Source organism: Aotus nancymaae, unplaced genomic scaffold (assembly GCF_030222135.1).
Source record: "Aotus nancymaae isolate 86718 unplaced genomic scaffold, 86718_ANA_hifiasm-v0.15.2.pri h1tg000028l, whole genome shotgun sequence".
Classification (NCBI taxonomy): Eukaryota; Metazoa; Chordata; class Mammalia; order Primates; family Aotidae; genus Aotus; species Aotus nancymaae.
Window position 1 is genome coordinate 14,395,832 of NW_026988441.1, and position 22,035 is coordinate 14,417,866.

Here is a 22,035-nt window from a genome sequence, read left to right on the forward strand (position 1 = left end):
AGGCGTGTAACTGAACCTTTCTGAACCTCAGTTTCTTCATCTGTTAAGTTAGGCATAACACAAAACCTACGTCAAAAGCTATGACCATAGCTCACTTCCTAGCACTTTGGGAAGCTGAGGCGAGAGGATGGATTGAGCCCAGGAGTTGGAGACCAGACTAGGCAAGAATCCTTAACTCATAGAGCTGTTGTAAGGATTAAATGGGCTGGGCAAGGTGGCTCACGCCTGTAATCCCAGCACTTTGGGAGGCCGAGGTGGGTGGATCACCTGAGGTCAAGAGTTCGAGACCAGCCTGACCAATCTCAAACTCCATCTCTACTAAAAAAATACAAAATTAGCTGGGCATGGTGGTGTGAGCCTATAATCCCAGCTACTTGGGAGGCTGAGGCAGGAGAATCGCTTGAACCCGGGAGGCGGAGGTTACAGTGAGCGGAGATCGCATCATTGCACGCCAACCTGGGCAACAAGAGTGAAAAGAGTGAAACTCTGTCTCAAAAAAAAAAGGATTAAATGAATTAATGATATTTATACATTAATGAATATATATATATAAGGTTGAGTCCCCCAGTTGCCACTTGCGATACTCACGGCAAAGCTCCTCACTCCTCCAGGGGTGCACTGTGGCTCCAGCAGCCTGGCATGCAGCAGCGTAGGTGGCCAACGCGTCACACAGTGGCCCAGACTGGCCTGGCAGCAGGCAGCGGTCATAGACACAGTCGCGCACAGCACCCTGGGGGTCCAGCTTGCTGTGGCACTCCCGGAAGGGCCCCTCGGGGTCAGCAAGGATTCCACACTCTTTCTTGCTCTGCAGCTGCTGGGTCACCAGGGAGTCCAGCTTGGGACAGTCTCCTGGTTCAGTTGCTCCACAGCCGGGCCTCGTTTCTTCTTGCCAGCTGTTCCCAAAGGCCAGTGCATTGGCAGCTTGGCCCCCACCCCGCAGAGCCAGGTCATCAGCTGGGTCCCCGTTGAAGTTCCCGCAGAGTCCACACAGGGCCTCAGCATAGCTGCTGGGCACCTTGGCAGTCACTCGTGCATCCCAGTTGTAGGTGACGGTCAGGCCAAAGTCGGTGCGCACAACGGCGTCACTACCCTGGCGGAACACCTGCACCTGCCCATCTGCTGCTTGGAAGGGCAGGTACTGAAGGATGCCGTCCACCTGGGTGGAGATGCGAGAGGGCCATGTGGTCAGGGTATTCACAGCTCGCTGGCCCATCCTCCAATTCACTCACCTCCAGCTACCCTGACCTCCTTGCTATTCTCTTGGACATGTTATGCTCAGTTCCACCTCAAGGCCTTTGCACTTCCTGTTCCCTCTGCCCAGCTCACCATTCAACCCTCTTCATTCCTAAAGCACCAGCTTAAATCCAAGTCCCTCACCCATGGCCTTCAAAACATACGTGATCTGTCTATCTTCCCATTACCTCCCTTGCCTCACCTCTTCTCACTGTCCCTCTCAGGCTGCTGCTATCGTGCTAGCTTCCTTTTATTTATTTATTTACTTATTTACTTTTTATTATTTTTGACAGGGTCTCATTCTGTCTCTCAGGATGGAGTGCAGTGGCACAATATCGGCTCACTGCAACCTCTGCCTCTGGGGTTCAAGCTATTCTCCTGCCTCAGCCTCCCGAGTAGCTGAGATTATTACAGGCATGAGCCACTGCACCTGGGTAATTTTTTTTTTTTTTTTTTTTTGTATTTTTAGTAGAGAGGGAGTTTCACCATGTTGGCTAGGCTGGTCTCGAACTCCTAACCTCAGGTGATCCACCCACTTCGGCCTCCCAAAGTGCTGGGATTACAGGCGTGAGCCACCGTGCCCTGCCTCCGGCTTCCTTTTCAAAATAGAGACGGGGTCTCATTCTGTCACCCAGGCCAGAGTGCAGTGATGCGATCATAGCTCACTTCCTAGCACTTTGGAGAGCTGAGGCGGGAGGGTGGCGTGCACCCAAGAGTTGGAGACCAGCCTGGGCAACGTAGTGAGATCCTGTTCTCCACAAGAAGGAAAATGAAAAAGAAAAAATTTTAAATCTTCTAACAGACCTTCCCATCCCCAGCCCCACTCAGAGCTCCAAGTCTTCAGAGGGTGTTTCCTGCCCCAACACCCAGCCCTGGGCACCCGCGTCGCTCACCAGCACTTGCCCCGGGTACTCCCGGCGCACCGCCACCTTCACCCCGCGGGCCTCCACCCGCACAGCGCGCGTGTAGCTCACAGTCTGGCTGCCCCGATGCTCGTTTTCCACCAGCACCCGGAAGGCGGGCAGCGCCGCGTTCTGGCCGCACGAGCCGACCAGCAGGTACGTGCAGGTGCCCATAAAGTCGAAGCGCCGGCCGTCGAAGCTCACGTAGTGTGGGTCCCCGGACCCCTGGCAGGTCCCGAAGCGGTCGGGGTAGCAGCCCAGGAGGCCGTTCTGGACGCTGCAGCGCTCGCCCGCCGGGCAGCCCTTCGTGTCGCGGCAGGTCACCTGCTGGGTGGTGGTGCCGTTGCAGGTGCAGCGCCTTTGGCACAGCTCGTCCGCCCACACCTCCTGGCCCGGAGCGAGCAGGAGGCCCTGGAAGGTGCAGCCGCACGACGAGGCCGGCACGCAGGCGCCGCCGCTGGCCACGAAGCCCGGGAGACACACGCAGCCCTCCACGCACGGGCGCCCGGAGCAGTTGGACGGCGCCGCAGCCCCGTTGCAGGAGGCCGGGCAGGCGGGGCCGCAGAGCTCGTAGCGGCTGTTGGCAGGGCAGGTCAAGGCTGCGGAGAGATTGGAGATGGTGGGTCAGGCAGGCGCAGCCGGGGCCGTCGAGGGGCCCCCTGTCCGCGACAGCGCCCAGGAATCCACCCCCCAACCGTGCTCTTCTCTCAGAGCTCGCCGTCTCAGATAATGGCACTTCCATCCCTCTGGGTGCTCCTGTGCCCCATCCGGGAGATGCACTTAATCTCCACCCTGCCAGCCCCCTAAAGCTCACTGGACAACCCATCTGTCAGCAAGTCCTGTGAGCTCCATATTCAAAATCTACCCAGACTGACCAGGCGTGGTGGAGCATGCCTGTAATCCCGGCTACCTGGGAGGCTGAGGCAGGAGAATTACTTGAACCCGGAAGGCAAAGGTTGCAGTGAGCCTATATCGTCCCAGCCTGGGCGACAGAGCAAGGCTCTGTCTCAAAAAAAAAGAAAGAAAAAAAAATCCACCCAGTTACAGAATCTGCCTCTGGTCCTATACACCCCAGCAGCCTCCTGCCTGGGCTCCCTCCTGCCCCTACAGCCTGTTCCTCACACCAGCCAGAGGGATCTGGGAACATCTGGGTCAGATCAGGTCTTTCCCCATCTGAGAGCCCTCCTGTGGCTTCCTCTCACTCAGGGTAAACACCACAGTCCTCCCCATGCTCCAGGAGGCCCTGTGCCATCTGCTCCTCTCACCTCTCGGCCCTCACCCCCCTCCCTCTCCCTCGTACTCACTCTGCCCCAGCCCCAGCTGCCTCCTCCTCCCTGATCATCCCACTCCAACCTCAGGGCCTTTGTATTGGCTGTTCCCTCTGCCTTCCCTTTCCTCAGAAAGCCACTGGGGCCCAGGTGGCTTGGGTTCAAATCCCAGATCTCTCCTTTTCAACCACTGACTCCAATCTCCCCATGCCTCAGTTTCCCCATCAGTAAGATGGGCTAATGTAGTCCAGACCGCACAAGATAGTTGTGGGGATTAAGTGAGTTGATCTCTGGAGAAACATTCTGTGGACATTACTGTTAGTACTTAGCTGACTCTGTTGCCTGACCCTGGTCTTAGCTCCAATGTCACCTGCCCAGAAAGGCATTCCCTGATCACCCTCTTCACGAGCCTCCCAGTCACTGTCACTGCATGAACTTGTTTCTTTGGCTCTCTGAAGATACTTTCTAGTTTATCTGCTCACTGTCCGTGTCCCTCCCCTCCCACTAGGAGATAAGTTCTACAGGAGTGGGGACCTGGTCTGCCTCAATCACTGCTGAGTCCTCAGCACCAAGGACAGGGCCTGGCGCACAGCAGGTGCTCAGGAAATACTGCAGAAATGAATGGGAGGAAGAATGAACTCTCTGGTTCCCATTTTGTGCCAGCCGTGGGGTTGAGGCGGGGGATTTACTGGGCAGTAGGGACACAGCACTGGCCAAGACAAACGCCCAGTGGCCTCTATGTCTCCCTCATACTTACTCCCCCTCCCTTGGGCCCGAGGCTGGGCCTGAATGCCTCCTCCCTCCTGCCTGTCCTTTCTGCCTCTGGGACATGTCTCTAGAAGCCTCACTGACAAGGGCAGGAACAGATCTATGCTGATCCTCACTGTGTCTTCAATATCATCAGCATGCACCGGGTGGCAGGCAGGGGTTCAAGGAATACTTGGGGAATGAATGAGTGAATGATTAAGCAGATGGACATCTGGCTACAGAGCCTGGACTTTATCTAGAGGGCAATGGGAGTCATGGGAGGGTTATAGGCAAAGGAAGAGACGTCCGCTTGTCTGTGTTGGGATTCTGCAGACAGGAATTCCTGTCATGCCAAGCCTCTGAGCGTGCTGTTCTCTGGGCCTGCATCTCACTTCTTCCTCTTTCTCTTGGCAACTTCCAGTCCCTCCTATGGGTTTCAAATTAGACATCCCTTTCTCTAGAAAACTCTCCCTGCTCACCTCTGCTCCCCAGAAGCCTTCTCTGGTTTCCCATAGCCCCAATGACTTCCTCCATCCTGGCCCATACTCCTATGCCTGTGCCCCCCACAATCCCAGCCCTAACTCATCTGCCTATCCCTCCCCCATCCTGGCCCCAACCCCTCCGCATGAGTGTCCCCATCCTGCCTGGAACCCTCCAGACTGTTAGTGTCTGGTGAAACATCTGCTCCAACCTTAGGCTCATTGTAGACAGAGCTGGCCGTCTTGGCCATCACTGGGCCCCTGGCATTGCCCAGCACCAGGCTGAACCACAATAACTTCTCAGATATGAGCAGATGCCAAGGGTCCCCTGCCCCTCACTGTATGCTCCCAACCCCCACCTAGGGCATCACTCACGGCAGTTGGCTGGTGACCTCCAGTCCCCAACCGAGATGCCAAGCTCCAGACAGGCCTGGGCATAGGCGCTGAGGCCACGGCACAGGCTGGGTCGATCCCCACCAACCACGCACAGGTCGTATACACACTGCTCCAGGAAGAGCCTGGGGTCCAGGGTGTCATGGCAGACAGCGAAGGGGCCGTCAAGTTTGGTCAGCATGCCACAGAGTTGGTCGCCCTCATAGTGCTGGGCCTGGCCTGGGGTGCAGGTGGGACAGTTGTTCTGGCAGCCATCCTCACACAGGTAGTCCCCATCATCCAGCTTCCAGCTACTTGCAAACTCCACGGGGTCAGGAGCCTGATCCCCGTCAGGCATGAGGAAGTCGTCCGCTGGGTCACCATTATAGTTGCCACACAGCCCGCACACCTGGTCTTGGAAGCGCGCGGGCAGGCTGAGTGCCAGCTGGCAGTCCCAGTCATAAGTGACCACCAGCCCGAAGACCAGCTCCACTACGGCCCGTGGCCCACTCTGGTACACACGCAGGCGACCCTCGCTCAGGGAGACTGGCAGGCGCGAGCGCTGGCTGTCGATCTGCAGAGCAGGTGAGGAGGGGGTGGTCAGGCCCCTGTGCCATGTGGCCTCCAGCCCTCATCTCTGGGCCTCCCACCGGCTCCCCTGCTCTGGTGGCATTGGGACTCATTCTGTTACTGCCACCATCAGAGAGCTTGCCTCTTGCAGTATCTGTGGCCTGAGATGTTCTTTCTGGAGATGTACACATGACTCAGTCCCGTACCTCCTATAAAATATTTGCTCAAATATCACTGATTCAAGCTTTCCCTGACCACCCCATTTTAATTTTTTAATTTTTTATTATTATTTATTTTGAGATGGAGTGTCGATCTGTCATCCAGCTGGAGTGCAGTGGTGTGATCTCTGCTCACTGCAACTTCCGCCTCCTGGATTTAAGCAATTCTCTGCCTCAGCCTCCCGAGTAGCTGGGATTACAAGCGCCTGCCACCATACCTGGCAAATTTTTGTATTTTCAGTAGAGATGGGGTTTCACAATCTTGGCCAGGCTGGTCTTGAACTCTTGACCTCGTGATCCACCCGTCTCAGCCTCCCAAAGTGCTGGGATTACAGGCGTGAGGCACTGCACCCAGTCTTATTTTATTTTTATTTTTATAGAGACAAGGTCTTGCTATATTGCCCAGGATGGTCTCAACTGCTGGCCTCAAGCAATCCTCCTGCCTCAGCCTCCCAAAGTGCTGGGATTACAGGCATGACCCATGGGACCTAGCCAACAACCAACTTTAAATGGCAGCCTTGGGCCGGGCGCTATGGCTCACGCCTGTAATTCCAGCACTTTGGAAGGCTGAGGTGGGAGGATCACTCGATGTCAGGAGTCTGAGACCAATGGTGAAACACTCTCTCTACTAAAAATACAAAAATTAGCTGGGTGCGGTGGCACACACCTGTAATCACAGCTATTCAGGTGGCTGAGGCTGAAGAATTGCTTGAACCCAGGAGGTGGAGGCTGCAGTGAGCCAGGATCGCGCCAAAGAGAGTGAGACTCTATCTCAAAAAAAAAAAAAAATCCCTACTCCTTATCCTCCTTCCCTGCCTTCCTTGTTTCCTATAGTGTCTGCCCTTCTAAAACATAATTCACCAATTGACCATGTTTATCATCTGTCCTACTCCATCAGAACGGCAGCTCCACAGAGACAGGGGTTTGGGTCTGCTTTGATTGCCGCTTTATTCCCAGTGTATAGAACAGGGCCTGGTAGAATCACAGGCACTCACTAGCTGAATTAAGTCACTGCTGCATCTAATAACATTCACTGAGCATGCACTCTGTGCCTGGCCGTGGGCTGGGAGATCCTGAGAATACGAAGGTGACCAAGGCAGCCCCAGGTCCTACCCTCACAGGGCTCCCGGTCCATTCAGATGAACAGACCCATCACCAGACAGTGAGAGTTCAGAGGGGTCAGGGCTAAGATGAGAAATGCACAGGTAGAAGAGTCAAGGCCAGGATCAGAAAGGCCAGAGGGGTGAAGAATGGGATAGGGGAGGCACAGGCTGAGGTTTCAGAGCTGGGGTAGTGGGGAGATAGGAGGCTGTGAAAACCTAGAAAAACGGCCAGATCTAACGTTGCTGGTCAGGGAAGGCTTCCCAAACGAAAGAACAGTTGTGCTGAGCCTTAAAGGACCAGTAAGAGAGAGAGAGAGCCAGGAAAACCGGGAGGTAGTAGGATATTCCGGTGCAAATGTCCTGAGTGGACAGAGATCCTGGCCAGTCCATCTGGCTTGGTGTCTCCTGCAAAACCCACGTGTTGAAATCTTAACCCTCAACATGATTGTATTAAGAGTGGAGGGAGGCCTTTGGGAGGTGATTAGGTCATGAGGATGGCACCCTCATGAATGGGATTAGCGCCCTTATGACACAGGCCTCAGAGAGCTCTCGAGTTATCTTTCCACTGTGTGAGGATACAAGAAGTAAGCCATCCGCAACCTGGAAGAGGGCCCTCACCTGAACCTGGCGTGCTGGTGCCCTCATCTTGGACTTCCAGCCTCCAGAACTGTGAGAGACAAGGTTGTGTTGTTTGTAAGCCTCCCAGGCTCTGGTATTAGAGCAGCCTGAAGTCTAAGAACTAGGAGAAAAGAACTGTGTCTCTTTGTGCTCCAGGGCATCTCTTTTTTTTTTTTTGAGATGGAATCTTGCTCTGTCACCAAGGCTGGAGTGCAGTGGCATGATCTCAGCTCACTGCAACCTCTGCCTCATGGGTTCAAGCGATTCTCCCACCTGGGATTACAGGTGCACGTCACCATGCCCAGCTAATTTTTGTATTTTTAGTAGAGACGGGGTTTCACCATGTTGGCCAGGCTGGTCTCTAACTCCTGACCTCAAGTGATCTGCCCGACTCAGCCTCCCAAAGTGCTGAGATTACAGGGGTGAGTCACCGTGCCCAGCCTCTTTTTTTTAATTAATTAAAAAAATTTAATTAGAGATGGGGTGTCACTATGTTGTCCAGGCTGGTCTGGAACTCCTGGCTCAACAAATCGTCCCACCTTGGCCTCCCAAAGTGCTGGGATTACAGGCGTGAGCCACCGCACCCAGCCTGGGCATCTCTTTGTTACTTTTTCCTTACACATTCTCTGAGCTGTGCCAAAGCTGAGACTTGAAGTGGAGAAAGTCTTAGTCAAAAGGATGGAATATGAAAAAAGGAGTAATAGGAGAGGGGACAGCATGAGCAATGGCCCAGAGGGAAGACAGAGCAGTCACTCATTCCGGCTCCCAGCAAAGCCTCTGTGAGTCCCATGGTGTGGCCTGCTCTGTGCCAGCTGGTGCTTTAGACACTGCAGTGATGGAGACAGGCCATGGCCCCATGCTCAGGGCTCTCAGCCCAGGAGGGCTGCTCAAATCTGCCTCTCCCCTAAGTCCATGATCTCCATTTTTATTTTTTTATTTTTTTACGTATGTATTTTTTTTTCAAGACAGTTTTCCTCTGTCGCCCAACCTGGAGTGTGGTAGCAGCATCAGAGCTGACTGCAGCCTTGACCTCCTAGGCTCAAGCCATCTTCCTGCCTCAGCCTCCCAAGTAGCAGGGACCATAGGCATGCACCACCACACCCAGCTTTTTTTTTTTTTTTTTTTTTTTTTTGTAGAGATGGGGTCTCCCTATGTTGCTCAGGGCTCAAATAATCCTCCTGCCTCAGCCTCCCAAAGTGCTAGGATCACAGGCATGAGCTACCATGCCTGGCCAATCTCCATTTTTAAATGACACAAATAATATTCGTTCATTACAGAAAACAGAAAATGCACATGAGCAAAAATGAGAAAAGGAAAATCACCCTGTAGGCACACACATACAAATGTATAGATCCTGTTGAGTTTTTTTCTACCTTTAGATATATTTACACTTTAAAAAAAGACCATGCTGAAGTCGCCATTTCATTAACTCCTCTCCTAACAATGTCTTGTGAGTATCCTACCGTGATTCTGCTAGTAGCTCTACACCTGTGTCAAGTCACTGACCTCTGTGAGGATCTGACAAAAAAATAAAAAGTAAGGCCGGGCGCAGTGGCTCATGCCTGTCATCCCAGCTACTCGGGAGCCTGAGGCAGGAGAATCGCTTGAACCTGATCATGCCACTGCACTTTATCCTGGGTGACAGAGCGAGACTCTGAGAAAGAGAGTGAGAGAGAGAGAGAAAGAAAGGAAGGAAAGAAGAAAGAAAAGACAAGAGAGAAAAAGAAAGAGAAAGAAAAGAAAGAAAGAAAGGAAAAAAGAAAAGAAAAAGAAGGAAGGAAGGAAGGAAGCGGGAGGGAGGAAGGGAAGGAAGAAAGAGAAGTCTCGATGATTGGCATCTGAGCATTCAACTTTGACTCTGTACAAGAATTTCAACTTTGGACATTTTAATATTTTCATAATAACATGGCGGGTAAAAAAGGAAGTAGTTGCTCTACGCTGCTGTTATTCATATGAACTGAGTAGTAATGCATTTAGCAGAGTCAAGACAGCTGAGGGATTAAGCACAGGGACTCCAGAGCCAGTACGCCTGTGCCCTTGCGTCCACCTCTTACTAGATCTGAGCCCTGGGGAACTTACTAGCTTATCTCAACCTCAGTTTCCCAATCTGAACACGTTCACAGTAATAATGCCTGCTGGACAGTTCGTGAGCATTAAACGCATTAAGATGAGAAGAGTGCTAAGAAACATATCTGGTGCGTAGCAGGGGCTCATTATATTTCATTATTTGGTCAAGGTAACTCCCCCATTGTTGGATATTTAATTTCCTTTCTAACTAGGACAGTATTTTTTGTTTGTTTTTGTTTTTTTGCTATTATAATCCATGTTGGCATTCCCCCCACCCCACCCGACTGGGTGAACCCTGTCTCTGAATAGCCTTAAAATTTCTAGATGTGGGATTGCTGGAGGGCCGGGTTCTAAGGTCCTGCTACCGATTGATTGATTTGTTTCTTTGTTTTGTTTTTTGAGATGGGAGTCTCACCCTGTCGCCCAGGCTGGAGTGCAATGGTGCGATCTCAGCTCGCTGCAACCTCCACCTCCTGGGTTTAAGCAATTCTCCTCCCTCAGCCTCCTGAGTACCTGGGATTACAGGCGTGTGCCACCATGCCTGGCTAATTTTTGTATTTTTGTGGAGATGGGGGTTCACCATGTTGGTCAGGCTGGTTTTGAACTCCTGACCTCTTGATCCGCCCACCTCGGCCTCCCAAAGTGCTGGGATTACAGGCATGAGCCACCGTGCCCGGCCGCTACTGATTTCCAAACCCCTCCTCCCCACCCTCCATCCCCGTGGCCCATTTCTCCACATCCTCGTTTGAGGTCGGCCACTGGGCTCTGCCTCCGCCTTCGGACCCGCAGCTCATGGATGTTAAGCCCACGAAGCCGCCAGGCACTCACCAGGACGAAGCCAACTTCCCCGCGGGTCAGCGACACGGAGTGGCTGTAGGCGCGCACGGTGACCAGGCCCACGTAGGAGACGCGGCGGCTGCCCCGGTGCTCGTTCTTGGCCTCCACGCTGAAGGCGGGCAGGGTGTCGTCCTCGCTGCACAACTCCGCCATCGTGTACGAACAGGTGCCCATCATGTCGTAGCGACGGCCATCGAAGGTGGTGTAATGGGGGTCGCCCTGGGCGCGGCAGACAGCGAGGGACTCCGCCACGCACTTGGCCTTCCCGTCCACCACCTTGCAGTGCTGCCCAGCTGCGCACTTCACGCCTTCGCAGGAGGGCTCCGCTGGGGACAACACAGCTGGGGAGGGAAGGGAACGGTGAAAAGAGAGAGTCAGAAGTGTCTGCAGGGTTGTAATCTAAGCACTTTGGGAGGCTGAGGCGGGTGGATCACATGAGATCAGGAGTTCGAGACCAGCCTGGCCAACATGGTGAAACCCTGTCTACACTAATAATACAAAAATTAGTGGAGCGTGGTGGCACAAGCCTGTAATCCCAGCTACTTGGGAGGCTGAGGCAGGAGAATCGCTTGAACCCAGGAGGGGGAGGTTGCAGTGAGTTGAGATCTCACCACTCCACTCCAGCCTGGGCACAGAGCAAGGAGGAGGAGGAGGAGGAGGAGGAAGGAAGAAGAGAGTCCTCAGGCCTCAGTGGGGAGGCGTCCTGGAGATCCTGCAGCTCACCTCGCCTGGGAAGCCTGAGCAGTTTGCTCGCAGCTGCCCATTTTAAAGGTGGGGAAAACTGAGGTCTGAAACACCACAGGAAGAGAGTTGCTCAGGCCTCTCTGAAAACCCCAGGTTTTCTGAGTCTCCAGTTTAACACAGGACAGCCTAATAAGGAAAGGCAGAAACCGTCATTAAAACGTTAATTTGTGGTTTTCTCTCCCTCTTTTCCCCTCTTCCCTTCCTTCCCTCCAGGATCAAAAAGAGGTAAGGGATTTTTTTTTTTAAGGACAGAAAATAGAAGACAGAGACTTTAGCAGAATGAAAAGGACTTGTGGAGTCAGACTGCCTAGGCAGGAATTCTGGCTCAACCAATTGACTCTGGGACAGTAGGCAAGTTGTTTTAAACTCCCTCTGGCTCAGTTTCCTCATTTGTAATGGGGTGAGGGTGATAATAATACCTCCTTCATAGGGATCTTGGTGGGAGGAGTTAGGTTTAAATAAGGTAAAACTGAAGAAAGCTGGCAGGGCACGGTGGCTCATGCCTGTGATCCCAGCACTTTGGGAGGCTGAGGTAGGTGGATCATGAGGTCAAGAGTTCGAGACCTTGATTTGCAGGAGCTTTGAAAAAAAAAAAAAAGAGTTCAAGACCAATCTGGCCAACATGGTGAAAACCCATCTCTACTAAGAATACAAAAATTAGCCGGGTGTGGTGGTGTGTGCCTGTAATCCCAGCTACTCGGGAGGCTGAGGCAGGAGAATCGCTTGAACCTGGGAGGTGGAGGTTGCAGTGAGCCAAGATCACGCCACTGCACTCCAGCTTGGGCAACAGAGCCAGACTGTCTCGAAACAAACCCAAGAAGGCTTTAGAACTGAACCTAGGTGTTAAATGGAGTGTTACACATTATAATTAATCACCCACTACTCCCTCGTTTTATTTCTCAAGCCCAAAGTGGCTCTTTGAAGTTGGTGGCTTCCATGCCTTGGATGGCAGGGGAGGGGCATTTTTGCCAGGTCCAGGAACACCAGAGTCCTAGCATGACAGGGACTACACGAGAAGAAATAGCCTTTCCTCTCTGTGTCTCCCAGTCCTCAAAAGTTTTTGCAGCTGGGTATGGTGGCTCAGGCCTGTAATTCCAGCCCTTTGGGAGGCTGAGGCAGGAGGATTGCTTGAGCCCAGGAATTTGAGACCAGCTTGGGCAACATGGCAAGACCCTGTGTCTACAAAAAAATAAATTAAAAATTAGCTGAGTGTGGTGGTGCATGCCTGTAGTCCCAGCTACTTGGGAAGCTGAGGGAGGATTGCTTTAGCCCAAGAGTTCAAGCCTGCAGTGAGCTATGATCACACCACTGCACTCCAGCCCAAGTGACAGAGTGACACCCTATCTCTAAAACAAAAAAGTTTTGAGGGAGAAGCAGTTATCCCCATTTTACAGATGTGGAAACTAAAGCCCAGAGAGATGAAGTCACTTGTCCAAGATCACACAGCAGAGCTGGGATTTGAACCCTGGGAGCCTGGCTGTGGCATCTGTGTCCTCAGATCCCATACTGCACTACACCGGCAGCTTCTCATGGGCTGAGCCTGAGGTCGCACAAACTGCCAGGTCGTAGACACTAACTGTGTCAAAAACACGTGAAACATCTCGAAAGACTGCAAGATACTCCCCCTCCCCAACCCGTAGTCATCTGATTATTGTACATTTAGACCTCCTGAGTTTGGGTAGCAACATTCCTATCTGAGGTGTGGGGAGCAGCTTAGCAACTGGTGTGGCTATGTCAGTTGCTAAAATATCAAAATATTTCCAAAGTGGTTGGTAAGAAGCTGCTGACCTGACTGTCCCCCAACAACCCCAAAGATCCCTCCTTCTCAGCACCCTGGCTCTCCCCTAGGACCCTTCCCCAGACAAACCAAGAGACAAGGGCTGATGCCGGTTTGGTGGGGGCTTCAGGACCCTGTTGCAGTGCTCCTGCTGCTGACTCTTCTGACTGGTAGTGCTCCAGCTCGCCCTGGTTGCTAAATATTTAGAATATTGTTTCTGGGAGGAGGGGAGGGGCTGAGAAGACTTGAGGAAGGATGTCTCAGAGAAGGGAGATGAGGTGAGGACAGCCCAGCTGATCCTGAAAGCCACAGAGGAGCAGTTGGGTGGGAAAGCGGTCACCAGTTAGACAGAGCCAGGGGTCATTTTCCATCACTCACTCTGGCTGCAATCAGCTGCTGTCGCATAGCCCACAGCCTTGGTCAGCCCGAAGGTGAGCAGCCCGAAGTTGGTGGTGGCCTGGGCCACATGGACCGTGTCAGCCGTGCCAAGCTCCACTTCAGCGTACGAGAACTCGCTGCCTGGCACAGCCGCCCAGGTGAGGTTGGCCCCCATTGCCTGCCCATCTATGGTCAGCTCGCTGGCAGCCTTCGTCTGTGCCACCACCAGGGCCACGCCCTCAACGCCTGGCACACTCTTGACCACATAGGCAGGGCAGTAGGCTGCCACACTGGGGATCAGGACTAGGAAGGGATCATAGGTCACTTCATTCCTTATGGCACCTGTGCCAAACAGCAGGACCTGAATGCCCACATCTGCAGACAGGTAGAGTGGCCGGGATGGCCGGACCTCAAACTCTACCACATCGCCCTCCTGGAGCCCACGGGAGCCAGCGGTACCCCCGTGGTTATAGGTCAGCTTTGTGGCCTGGCTAGCCACAACATAGGCCAAATCGTAGCGGGATTGGGAGGCCAGAGAGGGTACTACATAGTGGGTGCCCCAGGCAGATGTGGGTAGCAGCTGCTCCACCACATGGTTGCAGGTCGTGTGTTTCTGGGCACAGCTGTGGCCAGAGAGGACGGCCACAGGGTTACTGGCTGTGACCTTTGACCCCGAGAGATTCACTGTGCTCTGGAGCTGGGCCACACCGTAGGGCTGCAGAGTCACACTTAGGACACCGCCTGCTGGGTAGAACTTGCCGCTGAATGTCACTGACCCCTTCAGCTTGACACTGACCGAGGCACCTGCAGCACCGGCCACCACCGCAAACTCCTTGACATTCCTGGCTGAGGTGCCAGGGGGCGTGATCACAAAGTACTCAGTGCCCAGGGCCGGGGTGGGCCGCAGCAGTGTCAGCTCCGCCGTGTTGGGCTTGGTGTTTAGTGCCTGCACAGAGATGGCATGGTCAGAGTGCACCACCACCGCATGCTGGAAGGTCTTGCTGCCAATCATCTCAGCCTCGGCACTGATGTTGACCGTGACTGACTCCCTGGGCCTCACTGTGACCTGCTGTGAGGTATTGTCTGCATGGCTGAGGATGACGACTGAGGCAGGGCTCTCTGACAGACTGGAGATAAGGAGGCTGGGGTAGGCTCTGCTGTAGCCGAGCTGATAGTTCTGCAGGAAGGCGGTGAGGAATTCCTCCCTGCCAGTGTTCTCGGAGTCCACTGAGGCCTCCTCGGTTAATCCTGGTTGAGAAAACACAGTTGTGAGTCCATTTATCCAATCCTCCCCACCTCTTCCTCTACAACCAGAAACATGTTGAAATATTAACTTGGGCTTTCTTTTCTTTCCTCTTCTCTTTGCTTTCTTCTGATTCACTCAGCATTCATCTATAAACCTTTCTGGCTTTTGTTTTTCAAAAGTCTGAACACATTAGACAGGGCCCTCGAACTCAAATGCTGATGGGGCCAGCCAAGGAATATAAATGTGTGAAACAGTCCCAGAGGGGTGACTATGGAACTGGCACTTCTACACCATCTAAAGTGGGTTGTTGCTGATGCAAATCAATCAGTGTGATACATCTTATCAACAGAATAAAGGACAAAAACTCTATGATCACTTCAATTGATGCCAAAAAAAGCATTTGATAAAATTTAACATCCTTTCATGATAAAAAACTCTCAAGAAACTGGAAATAGAAGGAACACACCTCAACATGATCAAAGTCATGTACAACAGACCCACAGCTGGTATCATGCTGAATAGGGAAGAACTGAAAGCCTTTGCTCTAAGATCTGGAGCACAACGAGGATGTCCACTTTGACCACTATTCTTCAACATATTATTGGCAGTCCTAGCTAAAGCACTTGGACAAGAGAAAGAAATAAAGGGCATCCGAACTGGAAAAAGAGAGGTCAAGATCTTTGTGTGCAGATGTTATAATCTTGTATTTAGAAAAACCTAAAGACAGCTGGGCTTGGTGGCTCATGCCTATAATCCCAGTACTTTAGGAGACTGAGGCAAGCAAATGAGGTCAGGAGTTCAAGACCAGCCTAGCTAACACGGCAAAACTCCATCTCTACTAAAAAAAAAAAAAATACAAAAATTAGCTGGGTGTGGTTGCACATGCCTGTAATCCTAGCGACTTGTGAGGGTGAGGCAGGAGAATCGCTTGAACCAAAAAGGTGGAGGTTGCAGTGAGTCAAGACTGCACCACTGCACTCCAGCCTGGGTGACAGAGGGAGACTCTGTCTTTAAAAAAAAAAAAAAACAACTTGGCTAAAGCCTGTATTCCCAGCATTTTGGGAGGCCAAAGCAGGCAGATCACCTCAGGTCATGAGTTCAAGACTAGCCTGGCCAACATGGTGAAACTCCATCTCTATTAAAAATACAAAAAATTAGCCAGGCATGGTGGTGGGCGCCTGTAATCACAGCTACTTGGGAGGCTGAGGCAGGAGAATTGCTTGAAGCTGGGAGGCAGAGGTTGTAGTGAGCCGAGATAGCACCATTCAGCCTGGGCAACTAGAGTGAAACTCCATCTCGAAAAAAAGAGAAAACCTAAAGACTTCATCAAAAAGCTATTAGAACTGATAAATCCACTAAACTTGCAGGATACAAAATCAACATATAAAATTCAGTAGCATTTCTATATGCTAACAGCAAACAATCTATATAAAAAAAAAAGGAAAGTAATCCCATGTATAGTAGCCACAAATAAAATAAAATACCTAGGAATAAACCAAAGAAATGAAAGATCTCTGCAATAAAAACTATAAAACCATAATGAAAGAGATGGAAAAGGACACACACCAAAAAAAATAGAAATATATTCCATGTTCATGGATTGGAAGACACAATATTGTTAAAATGTCCATACTACCCAAAACAACCTACAGATTCAATGCAATCCCTGTGAAAATACCAATGACATTCTTCACAGAAATAGAAGACTAATCTCAACATTTATATGGAAACACAAAATACACAGAAAGCCAACACCATCCTGAGCATAAAGAGCAAAACTGGAGGAATCACATTACCTGACTTCACATTATACTACAAAACTATAGTAACCAAAACAGTGTGGTACTGGCATAAAAACACACACACGGACCAGTGGAACAGAATATAGAACCCAGAAACAAATCCACTAATCTACAGTGAATTCATTTTTGAAAAAGGTGCCAAGAACATACACTGCAGGGAAAGACAGTCTATTCAATAAATGGTGCTGGGAAATCTGGATATCCATATGCTGAAGAGTGAAACTAGACCTCTATCTCTCACCATATGCAAAAATAAAATCAAAATGGATTAGACACTTAAATCTAAGACCTCCGACTATGAAACTGCTACAAGAAGACATTGGGAAAACTCTCCAGTTCATTGGTCTGGGCAAAAATTTCTCGAGTAATACATCAAAAGCACAGGCAACCAAAGAAATATGGACAAATGAGATTACATCAACCTAAAAAGCTTGTGCTTAAAAGAGGAAACAATTCACAAAATGAAGACACAAGTGACAGAACAGGAGAAAGTATTTACGACCCATCTAGCTAAAGCAATTAGATAAGAGAAGAAATAAAGGCATCCAAATTGGAAAAAAAGAAGTCAAATTATCCTTGTTCGCAGATGATACAATCTTATATTTAGAAAAACCTAAAGACTCCATCAAAAAGCTATTAGAACTGATAAATTCACTAAATTTGCAGGATACAAAATCAACATACAAAAATCAGTAGCATTTCCATATGCCACTGACAAGGGATTAACAACCAGAATGTAAAAGGATCTCAAACAACTCAATAGGAAAAAAAATCAAATAATCTGATTGTGTGTGTGCGTGTGTGTGTGTGTGTGTGTGTGTGTGTGTGTGTGTGTTTGAGATGGGGTCTCGCTCTGTCACTCAGGCTGGAATGCAGTGGCACGATCTTGGCGTACTGCAACCTCCACCTCCTGGGTTCAAGCAATTATCTTGTCTCAGCCTCCCAAGTAGCTGGGATGACAGGCATGCACCACCACACCCAGCTAATTTTTGTGCTTTTAGTAGAGACAGGGTTTCACCACGTTGGACAGGTTGGTCTTGAACTCCTGACCTCAAGTGATCTGCCTGCCTCGACCTCCCAAAGTGCTGGGATTACAGGCATGAGCCACCACACCCAGCTTAATCTGATTTAAAAATAGGCAAAAGAGGCCAGGCACAGTGACTCACACCTATAATCCCAGCACTTTGGGAGGCTGAGGTGGGTGGATCATGAGGTCAGGAGTTCAAGACCAGCCTGACCAACATGGAGAAAACCCTGTCTCTACTAAAAATACAAAAATTAGACAGGCATGGTGGCATATGCCTGTAATCCTAGCTACTCGAGAGGCTAAGGCAGGAGAATTGCTTGAATCTGGGAGGTGGAGGTTGTGGTGAGCTGAGATCACGTCATTGCACTCCAGCCTGGGCAACAGAGTGAGACTCCATCTCAAAAAAAAAAAAAAAAAACTGGGCAAAAGATCTTAATAGACATTTCTCAAAGAAGACATGCACATGGCCAGCAAGTATATCAAAAAAATGCTCAACATCACTAAGCAGCAGAGAAATGCAAATTAAAACTACAAGAAAGTATTGTCTCACCTAAGTTAAAATGGCTTTTATCCTAAAGAAAGGCAATAATGAATGCTGGTGAGCGTATGGAGAAAAGGGAACCCCCCTACACCGCTGGTGGGATTGTAAATCAGTACAATCACTATCAACAATAATATGAAGGTTTTTGAGAAAACCAAAACTGGAATTACCGTGGATCCAGCAGTCCCAGGGCTGGATATATATATTTAAAAAAGGAAGTCCGTATATCCAAGAGACATCTGCTTTCCCATGTTTGCTGCATCACTATTCAGAACAGCCAAGATATGGAATCAACCTAAGTGTCCATCAACAGATGAATGGATAAAGGAAATGTGGTACATACAGACAGTGGAAAATTATTATAAAGGAAATGTGGTACATACAGACAGTGGAAAATTATTCCACCACAGAAAAGAATGAGATTAGCCGGTGCGGCGGCTCACACCTATAATCCCAGCATTTTGGGAGGCCAAGGCAGGTGGATCACTTGAGGTCAGGAGTTTGAGGCCAGCCTGACCAACATGGTGAAAACCCGTCTCTACTAAAAATACAAAACTTAGCCATGCATGGTGGCATGCACCTGTAATCCCAGCCACTCAGGGGGCTGAGGCACGAGAATCGCTTGAACCTGGGAGGCAGAGGTTGCAATGAGCTGAGATCGCACCGCTGCACTCCAGCTGGGCAACAGAGTGAGACTCAGTCTCAAAAAAAAAAAAAAAAGAATGAGATCTTGTTATTTGCAACAACATGGATGGAACTGGAGGACATTATGTTAAGTGAAATAAGCCAGCACAGGAAGACAAATCTCATGGGGGTTTAAAATTTTAACTGATGAACTCATGGATATAAGAGAGTAAAATGATGGTTACCAGAGGTTGGAAAGGATAGTGGGGGGAGTCGGGGATAAGTAGAGATGGTTAATGGGTACAAAATTACAGTTAAACAGTTAAAGAAAATGAATAAAATCTAGTATTTAGTAGCAGAACAGGATGGCTATCGTTAACAGTGACTCATGGCATATTTTAAAATAACTGAGTGTGGAACTGAAATGTTCCTAATACAAAGAAATGACAAATGGTTGAGGTGAAGGAAGCCCTAGTTACCCTGATTCTATCATTACACACCATACGCCTGTATCAAAATATCACAGGTACCCCATAAATGCATACAACTATTATGTACCCATAAAAATGAAAAATTTTTAAATAGGCCAGGCGCGGTGGCTCACGCCTGTAATCCCAGCACTTTGGGAGGCCGAGGCGGGTGGATCATGAGGTCAAGAGATCGAGACCATCCTGGTCAACATGGTGAAACCCCGTCTCTACTAAAAATACAAAAAATTAGCTGGGCATGGTGGCGCGTGCCTGTAATCCCAGCTACTTGGGAGGCTGAGGCAGGAGAATTGCCTGAACCCAGGAGGTGGAGGTTGTGGTGAGCCGAGATCACGCCATTGCACTCCAGCCTGGGTAACAAGAGCGAAACTCCGTCTCAGGAAAAAAAAAATTAAATATATAAATTACTAAAAAAATACAGTGGGTTGTTGGTACTAGCTTTCACCTGTTACAATGAAAGAATGTGAGCTTTTTAAAAATTTAAGACCTCTGTTTTTCTTTTTTTTTTTTCTTTTGAGGCAGAGTACAATGGCGTGATCTCAGCTCACTATGACCCCTGCCTCCTAGATTCAAGTGATTCTCCTGCCTCAGCCTCCTGGGTAGCTGGGATTACAGGCATATGCCACTACACCCGCTAATTTTATATTTTTAGTAGAGACAGGGTTTCACCATGTTGACCAGGCTGGTCTTGAACTCCTGACCTTAGGTGATTCACCTGCCACAGCCTTCCAAAGTGCTGAGATTACAGGCATGAGCCACCACGCCCAGCTGATCTTCCTGTTTTTCAAGAGAAACTGCCTATCTGAATTTTCATGTGAAATCTCCAACCCACAATTCTTTTAAACACTGTGGGGCTCAAGGTGGATGTACTCTGCTGCCAGTGTGTGATTTCCATCTTTTTACAAGCTGGAGTGCAGTGGCTCAAACACAATACACTGCATGCAGCCTCAGTTTCCTGGGCTCAAGGGATCCTCCTATCTCAGCTTCCCATATGGCTGGGACCAAAGGCACGCATTATGTGCCTGGCTCATTTTTTTGATTTTTTGTAGAGGCAGGGTCTCACTTTGTTGCCCAAGCTGGTCTTGAACTCCTGGGCTCAAGTGAACCACCTGCCTCAGCCTCCCAAAGTGCTAAGATTACAGGCATGACCCACTGCAGCCAGCTGATTTTTGTCTTAATAGGACTTGCGGGGGCCAGGCACAGTGGCTCTTGCCTGCAATCTCAGCACTTTGGGAAGCCAAGGCGGGTGGATCACCAGCCGGAGCAACGTGGTGAAACCCCATCTCTACTAAAAATACAAAATTAGCTGAACGTGGTGTCGCGGGGTGCCTGTAATTCTAGCTACTAGGGAGGCTGAGGCAGGAGAATCGCTTGAACCTAGGAAGTGGAGGTTGCAATGAGCTGAGACTATGGCATTGCACTCCAGCCTGGGCTACAAGAGCAAAACTCTGTCTCAATAATAATAATAATAATAACAACAATAATAGGACTTAGGGGTTTGTGAAAAGGGGATAAAGGGAAGAAGGGGATTTGGGAAGTGTGGATGAATTGTCTGCTAGAAATAGACAGCAGTGGGAGCTTCTGACCACCCCCAACTAGGAAGAGAGCCCCTGAAGCTCAGAAGAGAGAGAAAGAGGTCTAAGGAATCTTGAAGAAAGTCTGGGGGAATGGAATGACCACCTTCCATATAAAGGGGGCCTCCATATCCCAGGGGGCCAGGGGATCAGGGACAATGGGCATTTCAGAAGTCACCTAGATGGATGCTGACTGGTGACCAGAGGACCCTCGTAGCCCATCTTTCCCCCAGTACTTTGGCTTTATGTAAAATTTTAGTTCTGGATACATCCCCGGGAGCATTGGGGACAACACCCTCCAAGAATGACTTTCGTGAAATTTTCCATCAACTCAGCGGAATGAGGCTCAGAGTCCAAACCTTAGTTTAGTTGCAGAAAACCAAGAAAGTTCTTGGACACTTGGGTTTGGGGACTAAGGTTTTGAACAGCTCCCATCCAGAAAAGGGTAAGAATGGGGTGAATTCTACCACATTCCTCTACAGAGTCTAAGGTCCTCTCTCCCCTCTCAGCTGGCCTGGGGTGACATGTGGAGGAGGCACACATGGAAGGTGTGGACCCAGGCGAGGGTCTCGGTCAGACTTACCCCACAGGAGGGTTGCTCCAGCCCAGAGCGTCCACCAGCTCCACAGGGGACCCATGGCTGCAGTAGGAAAAGAGAAGGGATCATAGAAGGCTGATCTGCCGCCTCTGCTGGAGACTGTCCTGGGCAGAAGAGCCCACCCTCAGGACAAGGGCCACCTGGGAGCAGGAAAACTGAGGTGGGGAAAGAAGTCGGCAAATGGGGCCAGGTGGGCTGGATCCAAGGACCAGTGTGTGTGTAGGGGAGGCTGGCTGTCCAGTGGGTCTGGAGGTGGGATGGGGAGGGCAGGAGCCAGGGACAGGGGTGGGGAGTTGGCTGTCTAGTGGGTCTAGAGGTAGGACAAGGAGGCCTACAGCCAGGGGCAAGAGTAGGGGACCTGCCGTCCCACTTCCAAAGAGGTCCCCAGCCCTTCTCACCTGCAGGTCCCTGGAGCTGCAGGGCCAGCTGTGGGGCAGGGCTATATAGTGGCGTTTCTGGGCCCCTCAGGCCACACCTTGGGCCACGTGCCAGGCAGATGATGCCAACTTCCTGGAGGAGGCCAGATGAAACGGGAAACTGTGAAGGCCTGAGAAGAGGGTGAGTCTGGATGCCTGGGCTCCAAGGGAGTGAGGACGGCTGGTGGCCACTCCCTGGAAGCCTTCTGGGAAGTTTGATCCTGGAAGGGTGGGGTCCCTGAGGAAGACAGCTGGAGAGCAGGGAGCTGAGTGCCTGAGTCCCTGGGCGGAGGTGGGGTGGGTTGGGGGTGCGGGCAGCAAGTGCGGGAAGTGGCATATGGCCGTATTTGCTGGCTTAGAAGCTATACTCCTTCCTTTGGCTCCCGCCAGGAATAACAGTGAGAGA

At 50.6% G+C, this 22,035-nt stretch overlaps 1 protein-coding gene across 1 annotated transcript in view; it reads right to left on the bottom strand.

The window, feature by feature from the left end:
• LOC105723395 (Fc gamma binding protein) overlaps nucleotides 1-22,035 on the bottom strand; it is a 107,187-nt gene that overhangs the window by 51,468 nt on the left and 33,684 nt on the right. The window contains exons 9-15 of the mRNA XM_064381329.1: nucleotides 21,612-21,723; nucleotides 21,199-21,255; nucleotides 13,314-14,561; nucleotides 10,406-10,755; nucleotides 5,005-5,575; nucleotides 2,127-2,734; nucleotides 589-1,156 (exon numbers count right to left, since the gene is read on the bottom strand). Of these exons, the coding sequence (XP_064237399.1) occupies nucleotides 589-1,156; nucleotides 2,127-2,734; nucleotides 5,005-5,575; nucleotides 10,406-10,755; nucleotides 13,314-14,561; nucleotides 21,199-21,255; nucleotides 21,612-21,723 (3,514 nt within the window). The remainder of the gene's footprint in view (nucleotides 1-588; nucleotides 1,157-2,126; nucleotides 2,735-5,004; nucleotides 5,576-10,405; nucleotides 10,756-13,313; nucleotides 14,562-21,198; nucleotides 21,256-21,611; nucleotides 21,724-22,035) is intronic.